The 21995-nt window shown below is 49.7% G+C and overlaps 1 protein-coding gene across 5 annotated transcripts; it reads left to right on the top strand.

Annotated features, from left to right (window-relative positions):
* The first annotated feature begins 320 nt into the window (after nucleotides 1-320).
* On the top strand, nucleotides 321-20756 carry CES2 (carboxylesterase 2). Of its 5 annotated transcripts, none has more exons than XR_014326991.1 (16): nucleotides 321-377; nucleotides 961-1155; nucleotides 6305-6509; nucleotides 7427-7568; nucleotides 8233-8366; nucleotides 8447-8705; nucleotides 9145-9243; nucleotides 9514-9654; nucleotides 9770-9850; nucleotides 10079-10223; nucleotides 10648-10785; nucleotides 11758-11830; nucleotides 12275-12457; nucleotides 15005-15340; nucleotides 18899-19022; nucleotides 19768-20756. XR_014326991.1 is itself a non-coding variant. In XM_082862063.1 (16 exons), exons 2-15 carry the CDS (start codon nucleotides 1041-1043, stop codon nucleotides 18036-18038), a joined length of 2061 nt encoding a protein of 686 aa, XP_082718189.1. In that variant the 5' UTR covers nucleotides 321-377; nucleotides 961-1040; the 3' UTR covers nucleotides 18039-18086; nucleotides 18899-18959. The 5 variants fall into 5 exon arrangements, 4 of the variants coding, with proteins under 4 accessions (XP_082718189.1, XP_082718187.1, XP_082718188.1 ...); XM_082862063.1 differs by lacking the exon at nucleotides 19768-20756 and adding an exon at nucleotides 18029-18086 and having other exon boundaries at nucleotides 18899-18959; XM_082862061.1 differs by having other exon boundaries at nucleotides 18899-20756.
* Nucleotides 20757-21995: the final 1239 nt, after the last annotated feature.

Below are 21995 nucleotides of genomic sequence, written 5' to 3'. Positions count from 1 at the left end.
CTCTCTACGCGGATCCGAGAAAATGCCAAGCGCTCCAACAAAGACACAGAGAAGGGACCACGGTGTGCGAACCGGGAGGGTGCCTGGCGGCGCAGGCCAAGGCTGGGGCACTATAGACCCGTCTTGAGATTGAGCCAGGCGTACCGTCAGGCATCACTTCCTCCGAGAGGCCTGCCCTTTAGGCTGGGCGGGCGCCCAGAGTTGCCTCTGTCCTGGCACGGTTCACTGCGTTTCCGAACTTCCCAGTGACGCACCTGCAGCCCCCGCTGCACCTTGGGCCTGGGAGTGCTCTCCCGGTTCCCAGCGTGCGGCCCTAAAGACGTTCTTCAAATGTTTGTCCAATGGATAAAGGACCGTGACCTCGATTTTGACGGGAGGTGGGGACAGGGAAAGACACGGGGTGGGGTTGAGGGTGTCCTTAAGATGAGTGCCACAGTCAGGTGTGCGTTTCAGAAGGCCGGCCTTTGCCGAGTAGGGAGGAGGGCCCACAGAGACCCTCAGACCAGGGACAATAGGGGAATGAAGGCGGACCCAGGAAATCGATCCCCGAAAGCAAGGAGGAGTTTTTGGAATGAAGGGCCGTCAGACTTCCCTGCCTTTACTCGGGCGGTTCCTTCCACTCTGAACGAAGGTCGTTTTTATTTATCTGTCTATGGGAATCCTGATCGTGCACCTCGTCAAGGAAGCTCTCCTGGTTTCCCCAATCACAGATTATTGCTCCCTCTCTCTCCCCCTCGGAACACGCTTGTCGGGCCTGTGACTATAAGGACAGTGAATGCAGGTTTGTGGAGAGGGTTCTTGGTATTGCGGAGGGGCTGCAGAAGCCTCAAGGTCCCTGCGGAGGAGGCCCAAGAGGACAGAGGGGAAGCGGCTGTGCTAGCCCGTACCTGCCCCTGGCCTTTACCCGTTCTGTCCTGCTTTCCTGCCAAACCCGTCTTTCCCCGCCTACTCCCTTCCCAGTACAAAGTCCAGGCCTGGGCGAGACACTCAATCGTCGACGGCTGGATGCGTCCCTGCGCAGCCTCCTGGTGAAAAGCAGCATGTCCGTCGGTAGTGCAAAAAAGACCTGTGAGCCCACGATGCAGCTTGACCGACTTCGCAAGCGGCTGAGAGCCGTGGCCTTCGGAGTCCTGCTTCTCCTTGTCCCGGGCCAGGGTGAGGCTCCGACGCGGGGCGGCAGGTACCGGGGTAGGATTTGCCAAATTCTGCAGAGGCAGGACCTGAGGCTGCGGAAGGAAAGGCGTCCGGGAGGTGGGAGCCGGTGGAGAGTTCCAGCACCAGAACCGTGTGAGGGATACGACGCCATCTCTGCGCCCCCTGAGGCGCAGAGAGAGTTTGGGCTGCCCCAAGTCGCACTACCCCAAGGCGCAAGCAGGCCCTAGGGGCTCTGAGCATCGCCGGGGCTGGGGAGTTATTTGGGACATTTCCCTGCGAGTGTTTGTGGTGGAGCTGGTGCTGACGGGGGTAATAACAACAATAATTATACCTTCCCGCCACCATTTGGCTCTGCCCTTGGCCAGAGGGGGGTCCTGACACCCACTGAGCCCCTCTCCACAGGAGCCCTGGGCAAGGTTACTGGCTAAGCCTACAGAAACCCCCATCCCCCAGCCACCACATCCTACTATCAGACAGACTTAAACGTGCTTCTCTTCACCCCATGCACCCACCCCGAATGAGGGCAGGTCTTGACCTCCAGGGCAAAGGTGATCTCTCTTTGTGCCAGCCCTTACTGGTAGCCTTTATAGCTTACACTATGTGGTCACGGCACCTGGGCACAGCTCCAGCTCCTGTGCCCCCTCTTTTAAAAAAAAAAATTTATTTATTTGGCTGCGCCGGGTCTTAGTTGCAGCATGCAGGATCTTCCTTGCAGCATGTGGGATCTTTAGTTGCAGCACATGGGATCTTTTAGTTGCAGCATGTGGGATCTAGTTCCCTGACCAGGGATCGAACCCACACCCCCCACCTGGGGAGTGTGGAGTCTTAACCATTGGGCCACTAGGGAAGTCCCCTGCGCTCCTCTTGAAGGGTGTGATCCTCTAATCCAAACGGGCTCTGCCTGTGGAACCTGATCCTCTCCCTTCCCAGTTGAATCTGCCTGGGTAGCGTCCACACTCACGACCACCCCGAGGCCCAACCCATCGTGCTTCTGCCCTTACCCCTTGCTCACCAGGCTCTAAGAGGTCGCTGGAACCTTCCAGCGCCACGATCTGCGAGGCCTCGCTGATGCCTCTTTCTAAAAATGTTGCTATGTTGGATGGGACCCACTTTCAGAAAAGAAGAACTGGCAAGCACAGATGATGGGTCTGACCCTCTCCTTTCCCACCCAGTCTTGGCTTATAGGCAGGGACCATCTAGGTCCCCAGGGCCTTCCACACATTAACCAGGAGTTTACCCAAGAATGGATGTGTGCATGCATCCTTGGTTTTCACCCAAATGGTCACACATTGCCTCCCTTTTTGGTCCCTGGCTTTTCCACTTCCTGACACAGGGAGTGACCTCTCCACATGCCCACATGGTAGAACTTATTCATACTGTTTAATGAAAGGGCTTCTCTTCAAGGAGGAAGCATCCTTGGTGTAACTAGCCTCTGCTCAGGAACATTTTAGCAGGTTTTGTCTTTTGCTATAACAAACATCAAGCATTAAAGGTCGGTGGAGGCAGTGAATTACATGGGCAGACGTTACATCCCACAAAGGACTTAGGTAGACAGCGTGTTCCTCGGGAGAAGGATGAGTCTTCTGACTTGGAAAGGCACTGTTCAGTTGCCCTCTGTGGAGCATGTGAATAGCTGCTAACTCCGGCCTCACCCACACCAGGTGTCGTCAGGTGCATTCATCCACGTTAATCTAATGGGTGTAGGGTAATATAGTTCCATAAGGATGTTTTTTTGTTTTCTTTCTTTTTTTTTACTTTTTGTTATGAAACCAGGCTCAAATGTGCCAAATTCTGCAGAAGCAGAGCCTGAGCCTGCAGGAGGAAAGGCGCCAGGGAGGTGGGAGCCAGTGGAGATAACACCAGGGGAATTGGGAGCCTGACTGGATACCTCCCTGCGCCCTGAGGCACAGAGAGGGTCAGGACTGCCCGAGGTCTCACAGCACTGCAGGGCTCCTCATCTGAGGTAGCAAGAATAATATAACAAACTCAGTGTACCGTGATCTACCTTTAACAGTTATCAAGACCTGGGCAACTTAGTTTTGTCTGGTTTATCACCTCTCCTTTGCACCATTATTTGAAGCAAATCTCAGACATCATATCACCTGTAATTTTTTTTTTTTTTTTGTGGTACGCGGGCCTCTCACTGTTGTGGCCTCTCCCATTGCGGAGCACAGGCTCCGGACTGCAGGCTCAGCGGCCATGGCTCATGGGCCCAGCCACTCTGCGGCATGTGGGATCTTCCCGGACCGGGGCATAAACCCATGTCCCCTGCATCGGCAGGCGGACTCTCAACCACTGCGCCACCAGGGAAGCCCCTCACCTGTAATTTTTTTTATCATGTCCTACTAAAAGAAGAAATATATGTCTCTCATAATTTCTTAATGTAATCAAACATCTAGTCAAATATTCTTATTTCATATTATCTCATCATATTTATGACTTTTTTAAAACCATGATTTAAACAATGTTCTTACTTTAAACATTAGTAGATGTGCTTTTTTTAATAACAGATTTGAGATATAATTCACATGGCATAACTTTTACCCATTTAAAGTGGTTTTTAGTATATTCACAGAGTTTACCACATCAATTCCCCTTTCCCCAACATTTCTGTCGCTATGAATACACCAATTCTGGAAGTATAAATGAAATAATCCAATATGTGGCCCTTTGTGACTGGCTTTTTTCACTTAGCGTATTTTCAAGGTTCATCCGTATTGTAGCATGTTCGGTACTTCTTTTTATTGCTGAATAATATTCCATTGTATAGATATGGTACATCTTATCAATCCATTTATCAGTTGATGGACATTTGGATTGTTTCCACTTTTTGGCTATTATAAATAATCCTGCTATGAACACTCATACACAAGTTTTTTTGTGGACATATGTTTTCAATTCTCTTGGGTTTATACCTAGGAGTGGGATTGCTGGGTCTGTGGTAACTCTATATTTAACCTTTTTTAAAAAAAATTAATTAATTTATTTATTTTTGGCTGTGTTGGGTCTTCGTTGCTGCGCGCGAGCTTTCTCTAGTTGTGGCGAACAGGGGCTACTCTTCGTTGCGGTGCAGTGGCTTCTCTTGTTGCGGAGCACAGGCTCTAGGTGCACGGGCTTCAGTAGTTGTGGCATACGGGCTCAGTAGTTGTGGTGCACGGGCTTAGCTGCGGCATGTGGGATCTTCCCGGACCAGGGCTCGAACCCGTGACCCCTGCGTTGGGAGGCGGATTCTTAACCACTGCGCCACCAGGGAAGTCCTATGTTTAACCTTTTGAAAAACTGCCAGGGTGTTTTCCAAAGCACCTGCACCATTCTCCCTTCCCACCGGCAATATACAAAGGTTCCAGTTTTTCCACATCCTTTCCAATATTTATTATTATCTATCTTTTTGAAGTATTTCATGAGTCTCTTTCAATCTTCAGATTCCTCCTCTGCCTCTCTTTTATTTTTCTTGTAATTTTGTTGCTGTGTTGAAGAAACCAGTTTGTTCTGGAGAGTATCCCAGAGTTTGAGGGTTTTTTTGTTTTTGTTTTTCCTGAAGTATAGTTGATTTATAATGTTGTGTTAGTTTCAGGCGTACAGTAAAGTGGTTCAGTTATATATATTATATATTCAGAATGTTTTCCCTTATAGATTATTACAAGATATTGAGTATAACTCCCTGTGCTATACAATAGGTCCTTGTTGGTTATTTTATATATAGTACTGTGTTTGTGTTAATCCCAAAATCCTAATTTATCCCTCCCCCCTTTGTCCCTTTGGTAACCATAAGTTTGTTTTCTATGTCTGTGAGTCACTGTTTTGTAAATAAGTTCATCTGTATCATTTTTTTTAGATTCCACATATAACAGAGTTTGGGTCTTGCTGATTACATCCCTAGGGTGTCTTTTAACTGTTTCTCTGTCTCCTGTGTGCCTGTAAACTTGTATTTATATTCCAGAGGCTTGACCAGATTCAGATTTTAGGTTTTGCTTTGTTTTGTTTGGGGACAAGACTACTTCATATGTGGTGCAGTGGACTTCCAACAGAAAACATACAATGTCTGATTGTCTTGCTTTCGGTGACAAAATAAGTTGTTGACATCACAGTCAGATTTCAATGTGCATTTCTCTTAGCATGAGTGAGATGAACATCTCATTTGTGTAAGAGCCGTTTACTGGTATTCCTTATTCTGTCTGAACATATTCTTTCACCAAATATGCGTAGCTGGCATATTTCTTATTCATTTATAGAAATTCTTTATCTATTAAGAATATCAGCTCTGGGCTTCCCTGGTGGCGCAGTGCTTAAGAATCCGCCTGCCAATGCAGGGGGCACGGGTTCGACCCCTGGTCCAGGAAGATCCCACATGCCATAGAGCAAGTAAGCCCGTGTGCCACAACTACTGAGCCTGCACTCTAGAGCCCGCGAGCCACAACTACTGAAGCCCGTGCACCCAGAGCCCGTGCTCTGCAACAAGAGAAGCCACCGCAATGAGAAGCCCGTGCACCGCAATGAAGAGTAGCCCCCGCTCGCCGCAACTAGAGAAAGCCCGCACACAGCAACAAAGACCCAACACAGCAAAAAATAAATAAATTAATTAAAAAAACAAAAATAATAATATCCGCTTTTTCTCTGTTAGGGGACTTTCAATCTCTTCCTGCCTCCCTGATCCCCATAGCAGAGCAGGCTGTGCTTTTTATGTTCTAGACACAGCTGCCCTTCTCTTTGTAGTTCTCCTCATATTATCACTCTTTGTTTGGAGGATACTTTCTTTATGTCATTCTTGCCACCTAGAGTGTGAGATCCTTAAGGACAGGAATCTTGTCTGTCCGATTCCCACAGTTCTACTGCCTCCTAGGACCTGGCACACAGTGAGCAGAAAGGACACTCTCACTCCATCAAGCTCATTTGTGACTATTTGTTTGAGGCTAAACTATGGGGCTAAACCATGGTGCCGAGCCCCAAGGAGCCTCAGTGAGCATGGTGGAAAAGGCTGGGGCAGTGAAGGCAGTTGCGGGTGGGGGGCGCAGAGTTACAGGCAGGAAATCTGTAAAGCTCAGTGTCCCTTGAGCTGAGCTGAGGACAGGAAGGAGGTGGCGACATCAACAGTCTGGGAGGGCGGCTAAATGGGGAGACCCAACCCTGATGTCCATCTCTCTGCCCACAGGCCAGGACTCTGCCAGCCCTGTGCGGACCACGCACACGGGCCAGGTGCGGGGGAGCCTCGTCCATGTGAAGAACACTGATGTGGGGATCCACACCTTCTTGGGAATTCCCTTCGCCAAGCCACCTCTAGGGCTGTTGCGGTTTGCGCCCCCGGAGCCCCCGGAATCTTGGAGTGGTATAAAGGATGGGACCTCCCACCCAGCCAAGTAAGCAGGGGGTCCAGGGAACTCTAAGCCCTGGGATAGAGGGTACTCTGAGCTCTGGGCCAGGCTGCAGTTGTCATTTCATGTCATTTCAAAACAGCCAGTTTTCCCTCCGAGTTTGGTGGATTTTCACATGCATTTTTCTGATAAGCATGCAGGGGCTTGGAAGGGTGAAGTAACTTTCCCAGACTGAGGACTTAGCACTCAAAGAGCATTAGCTCCACAAGCTGAAGGGACAAGCAGAGACACACAACTCCCTAGGTTCTAGTTGTGGCAGGTGATCTCTGCCACCAGAGGAGGTATCTCTGGGAGAGGTTTGAACCTCGTAGGAGCTCCTGACTCTAGCAGCAGACACTGTAGATCCCTGAGGAGCAGAAGACCCCACTCTGCACAGTCACTGTGCCAACCGACAGGGCCAGATGTCGTTGACCAAGGGGCGTGTATATGTTCTTGAAACTGGAAACTGTGGGAGTGATGAGGTTCCCTGAGAGTCTGACTTGGGATGAGGGATGTCCCACTGCCCTTCTCATGAGAAATTAATCCATTCCTTTTGGCAGCACATGTGTACAGGCTACTCCCCTGTTCCAGGTCTGCCTGAGTACAGTGATATGGTGGTGAATGTCAACACATGCAACCAATCGTTCTCATAGAGACCCTCCAGAGTCAAGATTTCTCAACCTCAGGAGGATTGATATCCAAGGCCCTCATAAGCTTGAGGCCTCCTGGAAGACTAGGCTCCATCCCAGCTTCCCCAGAGTCTGTGGCCTGTAGCTTGGTGCAAAGGGGCTTTAGGGAGGGATCACACGTGAGTGAGGTATCAGAGGAAGTGGGACTAAGGGTAGTTGGGAGCATATCTGGGCCCAGGATCTGGTTATGGCCACAGCATGGCCCCAGGACTGACTGCCTGCCACGGTCACCAGGTGTCTGCAGGACTTCGCTAGCGTGAAAAGAATGACTCTGAAACTACTGAATGTGACCCTGCCTTCTACCTCCATGTCTGAAGACTGCCTGTACCTCAACATCTACACACCTGCGCATTCCCATGAGGGCTCTAAGCTGCCTGTGAGTGCCAGGCCACAGCTGGCTAAGGGGTGGGAGGACATTTCTTCTGCAGAAGATTGAAAAGAACAAGATCAGCCTGGGCCCCACTGCAGTGTGGACCCTGTTAAGAAGCTTCTTACTATCAGATCCAAGAGAGTATTTCTTACCCAGCATGGGTGGCTGATGCCTGGGCACAGGGTCACAGAACCCTGGCTGCTCCCAGATGTCAGAAACTGTGGCCCTGGTAGGGACCCAGGACCTATACCCAACCAACTCATACCCAGGACCCACTCAGGTGCTGAGGGATGCACTTTGCGGTGGCCGGAGACCCCAGCCATGGATTATCTGTTGGGCCAATGAGAATAGAGCACACTTGTAATTAATGTGCATGCATGTGGGGTGATCAGAGAGACATCCCTTTTCTTTCCATGTCAGAGAGGGTTCTGGGAGAAATGGAGCCAGGCTTCGGTATGTGGGACGGGCCCCAAAGTGTGGGAGGTCCGGTTTTCCTGATAGAACTTGGGTTGCCTTCAGCCTAGGTCGTGAAGACACCACTTTGTCTTGCTGGAGTTCTGTCCGTGTGGCTAGGAGGACAGAGCCAAAGTGGTGGTTAGTTTAGGTAGCAGCGCTGATGGGGTTTGGGCATGGTGGGAGCCATATGGTGTCTGTGCCTTGGATTCGCCAGGTGATGGTGTGGATCCACGGTGGTGGCTTTGTCATGGGCATGGCTTCCACGTATGACGGCTCTGCTCTGGCGGCCTTCGAGGACGTGGTGGTGGTCGTTATCCAGTACCGCCTGGGTTTGCTGGGCTTCTTCAGGTGAGACTGGGGCTGGGCTCGGCAACGCAGGCTGATGGAGCCAGGACACTCCCATGACCCTCATCCCTGCCACCTCTCAGCACTGGAGACAAACACGCAACTGGCAACTGGGGCTACCTGGATCAAGTGGCCGCACTACGCTGGGTCCAGCAGAATATCATCTACTTTGGAGGCGACCCTGACCATGTCACCATTTTTGGCGCGTCTGCGGGTGGCATGAGCGTGTCTTTGCATGTTGTGTCCCCCATGTCCAAAGGACTCTTCCACTGTGCCATCATGGAGAGTGGCGTGGCCCTGCTGCCCAACTTCACCGCCAACTCATCTGACGTGGTCTCCACAGTGAGTGCCCCCAACCATGGGAAGCCCAGACCTGCTGCCCCATCTCTTACCTCTCAGCCTCCATTACTCTGTCTGTTAAATGGGGATAACAAGGACTCCCCTGTCATCAGAGGACCTTGGAAACAGCCACCTATGTGGGGATTGTTCAAGGGTCAGAATTCACAGACCTCTGTCAGTGCAGAGGCTGAGTGCATTCTGTGGCCCACAAGACTGCTGCGCTGGGGGCCCCCATCATAGGCAGGACCATCTAGGCAGGTGGGATGGCCCCCCTGGCAGAGTCCTCTGAGCATCAGGGAAGTTGGAACAATTTCAAAACTGTAGGAATCCATTCACAATACTCTGTGAGATTTGGGGTACACCTGCCTCCAACTGGGGCACTGGGCAAACCTCTCTCCCCTACCTGGAAGCATGAGCCAGCCGCTGCCTGGTCTCTTTACAGGTGGTGGCCAACCTGTCTGCCTGTGGCCGGGTTGACTCAGAGGCCCTGGTGGACTGCCTGCGGCACAAGAGTGAAGAGGAGATTCTGGCCATCAGCAAGGTTTGACTGATGGACATGGCTGTGGAGGGAAGGGTCCAGTAGGTGTGGGGCAGGCAAGCCTGGGTGCCCTTCATCCTCCCTGGGCAAGTTACTGTAGCTCCTCACCTTGGTGTCCTCACAGCCCTGGATGGGAAATCGAGGCCAGGCCATGCTGAGGCAGGTATAGGACCTGCTGGGGTGGGTGTGAGCATTCTGGGACGAGCCAAGAAGGGGTGGGAGATGTCTGCGGCATCAGAAATTGTCTGCAACCTGACCTTGAGTGTCCCTTAGCCCTTCAGCATCATCCCTGGCCTGGTGGACGGGATCTTCCTGCCCAAGCACCCCCAGGAGCTGCTGGCCTCTGCCGACTTGCACCCTGTCCCCAGCATCATTGGTGTAAACAGCGATGAGTACAGTTGGATCCTCCCCTCGGTGAGGCCCACTCCCAAGCCTCCAGGTGCGGGGGAGCCCATCCAGGGGGAAGGCCTCGGGGCTTCGTAGCTCCAGGCCCATCCTATCTCCAACTCGAGACTCCCCCACCACCCAGTTCATGAACAATTCTGACGCCCAGAAGGAAATGGACAGAGAGACCATAAAGGATGACTTGCAGAAAATATCAAAAATGATGGTGAGGTTCCTGGGGACCTGCCCACATGGGGAGGGGGCTCCTTTCCTCTCCCAAGGCACGGGAAACCCAGCCCCCAGATATCCTGTGCATGCAGCACCCCTCGCCCAGAGCTTGGCCCCTTTCCCCGATTCCCTATCCCATCCCAGGATCCGTCTCCCGGTCCTGCCTCTGCTGCGTCCCGGCCCCGCCAGCCTGCCTAACCTGCCTCTTCCTGATCCCCTGGCGCAGATGATGCCGCCTGAGTTTGGCGACCTGTTGATGGAGGAGTACATAGGGGACAGTGAGGACCCCCAGACCCTCCGAATCCAGTTCCATGAGATCCTGGGGGACTGCATCTTCGTGATCCCTGCACTCCAAGTAGCAAAGTTGCAGTGTGAGTACATCTGCACTAAGGCCAGACTGGCTAGGGGGCCACTCACAGCTGCAGGTGCCAGATGAGGTCTACTGGTGTCCAAAACCTAGACCATGTCTATTTATTGGTGCCCGGCACTTGATATCCTTCATCGTGGTAAATCCTCATGGCTAGTCTAAGAGACAGACATTTACTCCATTTTACGGAGGAGGAAACATGTTCAGTGACCTTCAGTGACTTGCCTAAAACCATAGCCTAGGAAGTTCCAAGGCCACAATTTGAACCCAGGCCCTTCCCACTGCCCTTGCTCCAGCCTGGGGCTCCTCCACCCCATTGTCCAGATTCCAACCAGCTTTGGACTTAGCTATGTCATCACCATGGGTGATGCAAGAAAGCTCCAGGTGAGGGGCTGCCAGGTCACGGCCCGTCTTCCGCACCTCCCCAGGTTCCTATGCCCCTGTCTACTTCTACGAGTTCCAGCATCAGCCGAGCTTCTTCAGGGATTTCAGGCCGAGCTATGTGAGGGCAGACCATGGAGATGAGGTTCACTTCATCTTCAGAAGTCCTTTCGGGAGCAGCCACAGTGAGTCTTCCTAGGTGGGGGTCTCTCAGAGGCTCCTCATTCCCAGGATGTGGGATGGGACATTGGCTAAGACCCTGAGTGAGGGTGATTGCCCTCACTGTACAGACGAGGAAACTGAGGCTCAGCGGGAGGAGGGGATCAGGTGTCCAAGACGTGACAGCTAGAAAGATTGAGCTTGAATTGGAGTGTAGCATTCTTCAGACTGGAACCCGTGCTCCCTCCACCTCTCCCCACCCTGACCTTGGGTTTCTGGCATGGGTGCAGAGGGGGTGTTGGAAAGGCCTCTTTCTTTCTTCCTTCCTTCCTTCCTTCCTTCCTTCCTTCCTTCCTTCCTCCCTCCCTCCCTCCCTCCCTCTCTCTCTCTCTCTCTTTCTTTCTTCCTTTTGTTTTCTTTTCTCTCCTCCCTCCCTCCTTTCTTTCTTTCTTCCTTCCTTTCTCTCTCTCTTTCTTTCCTTCCCTTCCTTCATTCCTTCCTTCCTTGCTTTCTTTCTTTTTCATATTTCTTTCTTTTTTTTTTTTTTTTTTTTTTTGCGGTACGTGGGCCTCTCACTGTTGTGGCCTCTCCCGTTGCGGAACACAGGCTCTGGACGCGCAGGCTCAGCAGCCATGGCTCACGGGCCCAGGCGCTCCGCGGCATGTGGGATCTTCCCGGACCGGGGCACGAACCCGTGTCCCCTGCATCGGCAGGCAGACCCTCAACCACTGCGCCACCAGGGAAGCCCCATATTTATTTCTTAAATGGCCTTCTGCTGTCAGAAGAAGGGAGCCTTCTGGGTCAGGGATGAGCCCAGTGTTGGGTCAGCCAGAGGCCGGGATGAATATATGGGGTTTGGGCAAGGAGAGGGCCTGGGGAGCGGGCAGAGAGCCAGGCCTTGGGATGGCAGGGAGGAGCCTGGGATGGAGTGAGGGGGAATGACCCACATGCCGGACTGGAGTTGCCCTGACCTGGACCCTTGTCCTCTTGCTCTGTAGTCCAACTCACTGAGGAGGAGGAGCTGCTGAGCAGGAAGATGATGAAGTATTGGGCCAACTTTGCTCGAAATGGGTGAGATGTCACACTCCTACTTTAACCTCCACGGTGGGGAGGGCAGGGCTTGAGCCCATCCTGGGCTCCCCTTGTCTGTGGTGACTTCATTAGCGGATGTGTCCTTAATTGCATGGCAGCCCCCTCCCCAGCTCCAGGACCCTCCTGGACAGAAAGGGGCCTTATGGGCGCTGGACACTCATTCCATCTTGGGGTGACCTGGATGGGGGGTGACAGTGCTGTTATCTGCAGAGCCTCCCTCTATCAGGAAGGGACAGAGGCCGCCCTGTCCCCTGCGGAGCTGACGCTCTGGTGGGAGGTAGTTTCTTTCCTCCTTCTGGAACCCCACCCCCATTCCCCAAGCTTGTTTGGCTGCCTTGCCTGACCCCAGTCACGGTGCTCTGTCTGGGCTGGGTAGGGCCCAGAGTGACCTTCACACTGCCCCACGGGAGGGCATGTCTACAGGAACCCCAACGGCGAGGGTCTGCCCCACTGGCCTGTGTTCAACCAGGAGGAGCAGTACATGCAGCTGAACACGCAGCCTGCAGTGGGCCGAGCCCTGAAGGCCCACAGGCTGCAGTTCTGGACAAAGATCCTACCCCAGAAGATACGGGAGCTAATGGAGGCCAAGGAGAAGCACACAGAACTGTAACTGCCTGCGTCTGGGGGGAGGGGGGTGGAGGGGTGGGCTTGAGTGTAGGTGGGGGTCTGCTGGATGTGCCCACACAAACCCAGTGAGGAGCCAGTAGTTTTTTCCTTCATTCACATAGCCATTCATTCATTCATTCATTTGTCTACCCATCCATCCATCCAGCAAACATTGAAGAACCTACTGCATGATGTTCCCAAGCCTGCCATGGGTCCTCTCTTGTTAGACACAATCCATAAACCCTCCCAGGAAGCTGGATGAGCGAACCCCAATGGAAGTTTACCTTCCTCAACACCCCACTGGGCCCTGGGCCCTATCCTCCCTTCCTCACCTCCACTCCCGCCCCACTCTCTTTCTCTTCTCCCTCTGAAGGAAGGTGCTTTGGGGCATGTCGCCCACACTTGGCTCTCAGCAAGGCCCCCATGCTTTCCATCTGTAAATGGCCAATAGGAAGCCTGGATACCAGGAGCCTGGGAGCTCTGAGATCTCAGCCCCACTGAGGCTCCCAACTACTAAGAATGTAAATGTCCCTGTCCCCACTCATTGTCCCCCTAGATTAAGTGTCATCTATCATTGACATTTAAACAACCTACTCATTCACTTATCAGTGTCCCACAGAGGTAACTGACCCCATTTTTTGTAGGAACTCAGAGTGGGCTTGTCCATGGGTCCCTGGAGCCTGGACCAGCTGCCCACTGGCCAGGAGAAGCAGGCAGGTTCCTCAGTCACTGCCTCCGGAAGTTTGTCTTCATTCTCAGTGGTTCTGCAGACACTGTAGGGCCCAAGCTTTACATGACTGTAGCACATCCATGGAGATGTTTATCTGTGGGATGTTTCCTGGAAGTAGGATTGAGGAGTCAGAAGATCCAGGCATATCTAGGGGAAGAGACTCTTGTCGGCTGGCTCCCAAGGGCCTCTTCATCCAGGGAGGTCTCCTCTTGCCTTTTAGAATTCCCCTTGCTACCCTGCCCCCCTCCCCCACCCCCTCTGCTGAGCATCACCCAACTCACCAATTCACTGTGGGTATCCACGTGATTCGTCTTCCTACTTATCTCATTGTTTTCCCCAAACTTTTATTCCCCCTGCACCATCTCCCGCCCACAAAAAAACCCTATCTTACATTTTATCTCAATATGTAGAGGTACCAGTTATGTTCACTCTGCCTGTTTGTGCCACCAAAGCACTTTCTCTCTATTATTAAGAAGCTGTATCCCTCTTCTCATAGATCTAGGACTCCCTATCTCTGACCCTCTGGGCACCAGGTTTCCCAGGAGGAAGGTCCCCCTTCTTTCTGCCCCACCATAGAGCCTCCTGAAGTTGGGCTTGAAGGCTGGAGATTCCTGCATTGCCAACTATGGCCACCAGATGGCAGACTAGCATAACCTTAAGCTTGAGATGACCAACTCGAGCCAGAAGGAGCTTTCCTTCCAAAGAACACTGCCTGGTGCTAATGCTTCCCCCGCCCCCCCCCCCCCCGCCCCCCGCATCCTGAAAGCATTTATTGAGCACCTATGGCATGCATGCCTCTGTTTTTCAGTACTGCATATGCACAGTATACTTCCCAAAAGTGGATTCCCAGAACTAGTTTTTAGGACTAGTTTTAGTTAATCTTATTTTTTTTAACAGCTTTATTATGGAATAATTTACATACAATCAAATTTACCCATTTTAGATGTACAGTTTGATAAATTTGGATAAATGTATAAGACATACAACCACCATCACATCAAGTTTTAGGATGCATCCATTGCTCAGAAAAGTTCCTTTAGGGACTTCCCTAGTGGTCCAGTTGTTAGGACTTCGCCTTCTGATGTGGGGGATGTGGGTTCGATCCCTGGTTGGGGAGCTGGGATCCCACATGCCTCGTGGCCAAAAAGCCAAAACATAAAATAGAGGCAATATTGTAACAAATTCAATAAAGACTTTAAAAATGATCCACATCAAAAAAAAAAAATCTTAAAAAAAAAAAAGTTCCTTTACTCCACTTTGCACTGCCCTGACCCTGGTCCCTCACAACCACTAAATCGCTTTCTGTTGCTATAGTTTGCCTTTTCTAAAATGTCACAGAAATGAAATCATTCTTTTACCAGCTTCTGTCTCTTAGCATAATGTTTTTGAGATTCAACTAGTAGTTCTCTTTTCTTGCTGAATAGTATTCCATATATGACATGCCACGTTTTATCCATTCATCCATTGATGGACATCTGAGTGATTTCTATTTTTTGGCTATTTTCAATAAAGTTGCTATGAACATTTTCAGATAAGTCCTTGTGTGGACGTATGCTTTCGTTTTGTAAATAGTAAATAGCTAAGAGTGGAATCGCAGGGTCATATGGAGAGTGTATGCTTAACTTTTAAAGAAGGTGCCAAACTGTCTTCCAACTGTTCCATTTCTGCACGCCCACCGGCCATATAGGTGGGGTCCAATTGTTCCAGACCCTTGCCAACACTTGGTCTTATCAGTCTTTTACATTTGATTAATTTAATGGGTATGTAGTGGCATCTCGTTGTGGTTGGTTACCTGCCTCTCTCTCTCTCTTTCTCAGTCTCTCTCTTTCTCATGAGGCCCTGAATGTACCTATGTGTCAAGATTATGGGAGAGGGAACAGCCCCACCAGGGAGGCTTCCAGAGAGGATTCAGGAAGCTGCACTGGTTATTTCTGGCAGAAGTTTGATCCTCAGGCTCTCCAACTCGAGGTGCCAGCTGGAACCCCAGGAGAGGATCTGGCACCTAGTCCAGGCATGACCCTCACCCTGTCCCTCATTGAATCAGCACATCCAACTGTTGGAATCAGCAAATATTTGCCAGCGCCTCATACTCTCCACCCATCCCCCCACCTCCCACTCCCGGCCAGCCATGTTCCTGACACTGAGGCCCAGAGGTAAGTCCTGCCCTGCCTTGGAGTGGGAGTCTCCCAAGCCAGCAGAGAGACAGACACCCTGACAGACCCTATCCTGACACAAGAACAGGCTCCCATTGGCTCTGGTTTCTCGCCTCGTGTTTTCACAATGTAACCTCACTTTAACCCTATGAGGTTGGTTCCGGTTATCATCACTGTTTTATGGATGACAAAACTAGGCCCAGAGCTGTGAAGTAACTTGTATTAGGTCACACAGCTGCCACTTGGCAGAGCCAGGATTTGAGTGCAGGAGGTCTGGCTCTTAAGTCACATCTTCCCTGCATTTGGAATGGGATTCGAGTTGTTAATAGCAGTCTTCCTGCCCCCTTTCCGCCATCATCCCTACCCCGGGTCTCAGGGCCACTTGAGGGTAGTGCCCTGCTTCTGCCCTGTCGTTTGAGGGTCCTCCAAGAGAGCAGGCCTACCTGAGAGTCACCCCCAACATACACCCTGGGTATCCTCAGTCCTCGGGCCCCTTGGCAGAGCTGCTCAGGCCCAAGGTGCTGAGGCTCTATGACGGCATCATCCAACCACTGTGGAGAAGAGCTTGTTTGTTTTTCAGAACATTAAACACAGAATTACCATATGACCAGCAATTCCATTCCTAGCTATACAGTCAAGAGAAATGAAAACGTAGGACCACAGAGAAATGTATAAATAAATGTTTATAGCAGTATTATTCATAATAGTCAAAAGGTAGAAACAACCCAAATGCCCTTCAATGAATGAATGGATAAAAAAATTGTGGTGCAGCCACAGTGAAATATTATTCGGCCATGAAAAAGGAATGAAGTACTGATATGTGCTGCAACTTAGATGAACCTCAAAAACATGGTGCTAAGTGAAAGAAGCCAGACACAAAAGGTCACATATCGTATGATTGCTTTTATGTGATACATCCAGGATAGGTAAATCCATAGAGGCAGAGAGCAGATTAATGGTTATCAGGTCATCAGGGGATGGGGGTATTGGTGTGTGAGGTGAGGGGGGTAGGGGTGGGAATGGAGAGTGACTACTTAATGGGTACAGGGTGTATTGCTGGGGAAGTGAAAGAGTTTTGTAACTAGAGAGATGCGGTAGTTACACAAAATTGCAAACACACTAAATGCCACTGAATTGTATACTTTATAATGGTTTATTGTATGTTATGTGAATTTCCATAAACTGTACATTTTTCAGCCAACTAGCTGTTTACTAAATATCCATGATGAAAGCTTTAGCCATGGAAAGTAACTCATATACCTTATGGAGACCTCTCCATTTCTTACATGTCGCCATTGGCGTAACACTTTCTGAAACTGCTCTGCCGATTTAAACTGCCACCAGCAAAGTCTACAGGTGTCTTGTTTTGTTTTGGAAGTACTGCACGGCTTGCAGGATCTTAGTTCCCCAGCCGGGGATCAAACCCATGCCCCTTGCAGTGGAAGCGCGGAGTCCTAACCACTGGACCGCCAGGGAAGTCCCTGGAGTCTACAAGTTTCATTGCAACTTTACCAGCATTTGCAGACCACAATTTTTAAATGTCAACTTTTTTAAAAAATATAAATTTATTTATTTTTGGCTGCGTTGGGTCTTCGTGGCTGTGTGCGGGCTTTCTCTAGCTGCGGCGAGCAGGGGCCACTCTTAGTTGTGGTGCGCAGGCCTCTCAATGCAGTGGCCTCTCTTGTTGCGGAGCACGGGCTCCAGGCGCGGGGGGCTTCAGCACCCGCGGCTCGCGGACTCCAGAGCGCAGGCTCAGCAGTTGTGGCGCACGGGCCCAGTTGCTCTGCGCAATGTGGGATCGTCCCGGACCAGGGATCGAACCCGTGTCCCCTGCATTGGCAGGCAGACTCTTAACCACTGCACCACCAGGGAAGCCCAAATCTCAACTTTTTTTTTTAGTGTAATTTACATACCATAACATTTACCCCTTTAAAGTGTACAGTTCAGTGGTTTTTAGTATATTCACAAAGTTGTGCAACCATCACCACTATCTTATTCCAGAACATTTGCATCAGCATCACCCAAAAACAAGCCGGTGCCCATTAGCAGTCACTTCCCGTCCCTCCCCGCACCACCACCCCGAGCCCCTGATAATCGCGCATCTACTTTCTGTCAAATCTATGGATTTGCCTATTCTGGACATTTCATAGAATAGAATCACACAATATATGGGTTTTGGGTTTTTTTGGGGGGGGGTTGTTTGGTTTTTAAATATTGTTTATTTACTTTGGCTGTGCCAGGTCTTAGTTGCGGCATGCAAACTCTTAGTTGTGGCATGCATGTAGAATCTAGTTCCCCAAGCAGGGATGGAACTGGGCCCCCTTGCATTGGGGGCTCAGAGTCTTACCCACTGGACCACCAGGGAAATCCCAGTATATGGTTTTTTGTGTATGACTCCTTTCATCTAATATAATGTTTTCAAGGTTCATGTATGTTGTAACAGATATCAGTACTTCATTCCTTTCTGTGGCTGAATAGTCTACTGTATGGATATACCGCATTTTGTTTATCCATCCATCAGTTGATAGGCAGTTGGGTTGTTTCCACATTTTTGGCTCTTATGGATTCCCCTACTAAGAACATTTATGTACCAGTTTTTGTGCAAACATATGACTTAATTTCTCTTGGTTATATACTTAGGAATGGAAACTCTGGGTCATATAGCAACTCTTTGTTTCATCATTTCAGGCACTGCTGAACTGTTTTCCAAAGTAGCTGCACCATTTTACGTTCCCACCAGCAGTGTGTGAGGATTTCAATCACTCCACATCCTTGCCGATGCTTGTTAATATCTTTTGTTTTGATTGTAGTCATCCCAGTGGGTGTGAAGTGGTATCTCATTGTGGTTTTGAGTTGCACTTCCCTAGTGACTAAAATAGTGAACATCTTTTCATGCGCTTATTGGCCCTTTTTATATCTCCTTTGGAGAAATGTCTTCTGAAATCTTTTGACCATTTGGATTATTTGCCTTTTTATTGTTGAGTGGTAAAAATTTACGTATATTCTAGATACAAGTCTCTTATCCAATATATGATTTGCAACTATTTTTCCCATTCTGTGGGTTGTCTTTTCACTTTGCTGACAGTAACCTTTGCAACCCAAAAATTCTTTATTTTGATGAGGTTTAATTTATTTTTTCTTTTGTTGCTTGGCCTTTTTGTGTCATATCTAAAAAATGGTTGCTTAATCCAAGGTCATAAAGATTTACCTCTATGATTTCTTCTAAGAATTTTATAGTTTTAGCTGTTACATGAATGAATTACATTCATCTGAAGTTAATTTTTGTATATGGTATAAATTAGGGATTCTTTTGCATGTGGTTATCCAGCTGTCCCTGCATCTTTTGTTGAAAAAAACCTATTCTTATTGAACTGTCTTGGTGCCCTTACTGAAAATCAATTGGTCATGAATGAAGGAGCTTGTTTTTGGGCTTTCAGTTCTACTCTGTTAATTTTTATGTCTATCCTTATGCTACTACCACACTATCTTGATTACTGTAGTTTTATAGTAAGTTTTGAAATTGGGAAGTGTGAATTCCCCAGCTTTGTTCTTTTTCAGGGTTGCTGTATTATTTTGCCAGAGTTGCCATAACAAAGGACCACAGTCTGGGTGACTTAAACAAGAGAAGTTAATTGTCTCACAATCCTAGAGGCTACAAGTCTGAAATCAAGGTGTTAGCAGGGTTGGTTCCTTCTGAGTGCTGTGTGAGAGAATCCATGCCTCTTTCCTAGTTTCTGGTAGCCTCACACATTCCTTGGCTTATAGATGGCATTCTCCCTCTGGCTTCACATTGTCTTCCCTCTGACCCGTCTGTCTCTGTGTCTAAATTTCCCCCTTTTACAAGGACACCAGGCATATTAGACTAGGGCCCACCTCTGTAATCATCTTAATTTGACTAACGGCCTTATCTTTAAATAAGGTCACATTCTGAGGTACTGGGGGTTATGACTCCACATATATTTTACGTGGAGACACATATCAATCCATAATAATTGTTTGGCTATTCTGGGTCCCTTGCATTTCCAAGTGAATTATGATCGGCTTGTTCATTTCTGGAAAAAAAAAAAAAGCTGAGATTCTTATAGGGATCACACTGAATGTATAGATCAGTTTGGGAAGTATTACCATTTTAACAATATTAAGTCTTCTAACCCATGAACATGGAACATCTTTCCATTTAGTTACGTCTTCTTTAATTTCTCTCAATTATGTTTTCTAGTTTTTAATGTACAGTCTTGAACTTCCCTTATTAAATTTATTCCTAAGTATTCTATTCTTTTTGACGCTATTGTAAATGGAATGGTTTTCTTAATATCTTCAGATTGTTCATTGCTAGTGTATAGAAACACAATTGGTTTTTGGTTTTTTTTGTTTGTTTTTTTTTGCGGTACGCGGGCATCTCACTGTTGTGGCCTCTCCCGCTGTAGAGCACAGGCTCCGGACGCGCAGGCTCAGAGGCCATGGCTCACGGTCCCAGCCGCTCTGCGGCATGTGGGAGCTTCCCGGACTGGGGCACGAACCCGTGTCCCCTGCATCGGCAGGCGGACCCTCAACCACTGTGCCACCAGGGAAGCCCTAGACTGCCCCTTAATGAGCACATACTCTCTGCCAGGAACTGTGTTGTGCTGAGCACTGGGACAGGCATTCATCTCCTTTGATCCTCATTACAACCCTGTGAAGTAGGGACTTTCATTATCCTTATTTTACAGATGAGGAAACTGAGGCTTCAGGTCTCATGATGGGTAAAGGGCAGAGGCAGAGCTTGAGCCAGTTGTCTGATCCCAGAGCTTCAGCTATTAAGATTGCATTGTCAGATGTGAAACCAGGTGGACCTGGGGTCAAATCCCAACCCTAGCTGCTTGTCCACAGTTATCCTAACCCCTCTGAGCCCATTTCTTCACCTGTAAATGGGGATGATACATCCCACCCATGTGAGCTGTTTAAGAAGGATACTGGATGCTGCATTTGAAGAGTCTACCAAGGAGCTGGTATCCAGGAGGTGCTCAATCTATGTTCATTTCCCTTCTTTGAGACCCCCCCAGAGCCCTCCTCATTCACACAACCTCATCACTGCTCTCTGGAGCCATGGGGAGTGCCCATGATTTGTTCTTTCACTAACTTCCTGGTTAACTTCAACTGAGCACGTACTCCAGGCCAGAATGCTGTGCTTCACATAGGCTGCCAAACACCCTTCCAGGGAGGAGCTACCTTTCAGAGAGGCTCAGCAACCTGTCTGAGGTCACACAGCCAAGCAGTGATTGCAGAGCTAGCATTTTACTCCAGATCTGACCTTATCCCTCCCAGACACCATCTAGAACCCCCAAGGGCAGCAAGTGGCTAGCTCCTGGCACATAAGCCCTGGGGGGCATAAGGCAGGCCAGGCAGGAGGGTGTGGAGCCTCTTGGGAGGGTCTGCTGTGGCTATGGGACCTGAGCAGGCCTCTTGCCCCAGGATGTGCCCGCTGAGGTGATGCCACCATTATAGATGAATACCTACACAGCAGCTCAGATGGACAAGCCAAATGAGAAGCCTTCCAGGAATTGATAAGCAACGTTGTCATGAACATTGAATTTTTCCAGAAACCTCCAAGGTAAGCCTATCCCTGTCTACCTGTCCCACCTTTCCCACCTGGGCCCAGGAGCTGAGTTATCACAAGTGACATGGTGCCACACTCTACTGCTACCCCCACTCTCCACTTCATCTCAGGGATGCAGTGTCACAGCAATGAGAGGCGACTCTGGCAGGGCACTCTGCAGAGGAGAAAACCAAGGCACAGAGAGGTGCAGTGACTTGCCAAAGGTCACCCAGCAGGACTTATCACCAATTCTCAGGGATTCAATTGACTCATGAGTGATTTCTTCTGCTTTCAGCCCTTCTCCTGGGAGAAAAGTCTTGCTTCCTCCAGACCTCATGGCTAATCTCTAACACAGTCCTAGAACAGCTCCAGGTTCCTGTCTTTGTGACCTCTGGCAGACACCTAACCCTTCTGTGCCTCAGTCTCCTTGTTTGTAAAATGGCAATAATAATACATAATGAGCGAATCCATAGGTTTTTATAAGGATAAAATGAACAGTGACACATAAAGTACATGGAATGGTGCTCAACACCTAGCAAGCGCTCAGTAAAGGCTTGCTGTTCATCATTTTGTCATCATCATTATTACTTGTATTGGTGTTATGATGAGCCTGGCTTACCAAAGATAGGACCTGATCAGGCTGTGGGTATCTACTTCTCATCCAGCCATCTCTCCACAGATTCTGGGGTCTCCATCTTTTTCTATGAGTTCCAGCATCGACCCAGTTCTTTTGCGAAGATCAAGCCGGCCTGGGTGTGGGCTGATCATGGGGCTGAGAAGACCTTCATCTTCGGGGGTCCTTTCCTCGTGGATGAGAGCTCCATGCTGGGTGAGGATGAACAGACACAAGATCCTTAGGCTGCCGGCTCCACCAGGGTAGGGCGGGGCATGCAGGAACAGAGGTCTCAGGTCATCAGAGGGGACCCTTGAGTCTCCTCCGGGACCCACGTGACCTTGATCCAGGTCTGTCCCTCTCATAACCTTTCCAGAAGCCACAGGGGAGGAGCAGGAGCTGAGCCTCACCATGATGGCCCAGTGGACCCACTTCTCCTGGACAGGGTGAGTAAGCAAAGAGGCATG

This window comes from Leucopleurus acutus (genome assembly GCF_964270905.1).
Source record: "Leucopleurus acutus genome assembly, chromosome: 20".
Classification (NCBI taxonomy): Eukaryota; Metazoa; Chordata; class Mammalia; order Artiodactyla; family Delphinidae; genus Leucopleurus; species Leucopleurus acutus.
Note: the sequence above shows the minus strand (reverse complement) of the source record. Positions and strands in the feature narration are given on the sequence as shown.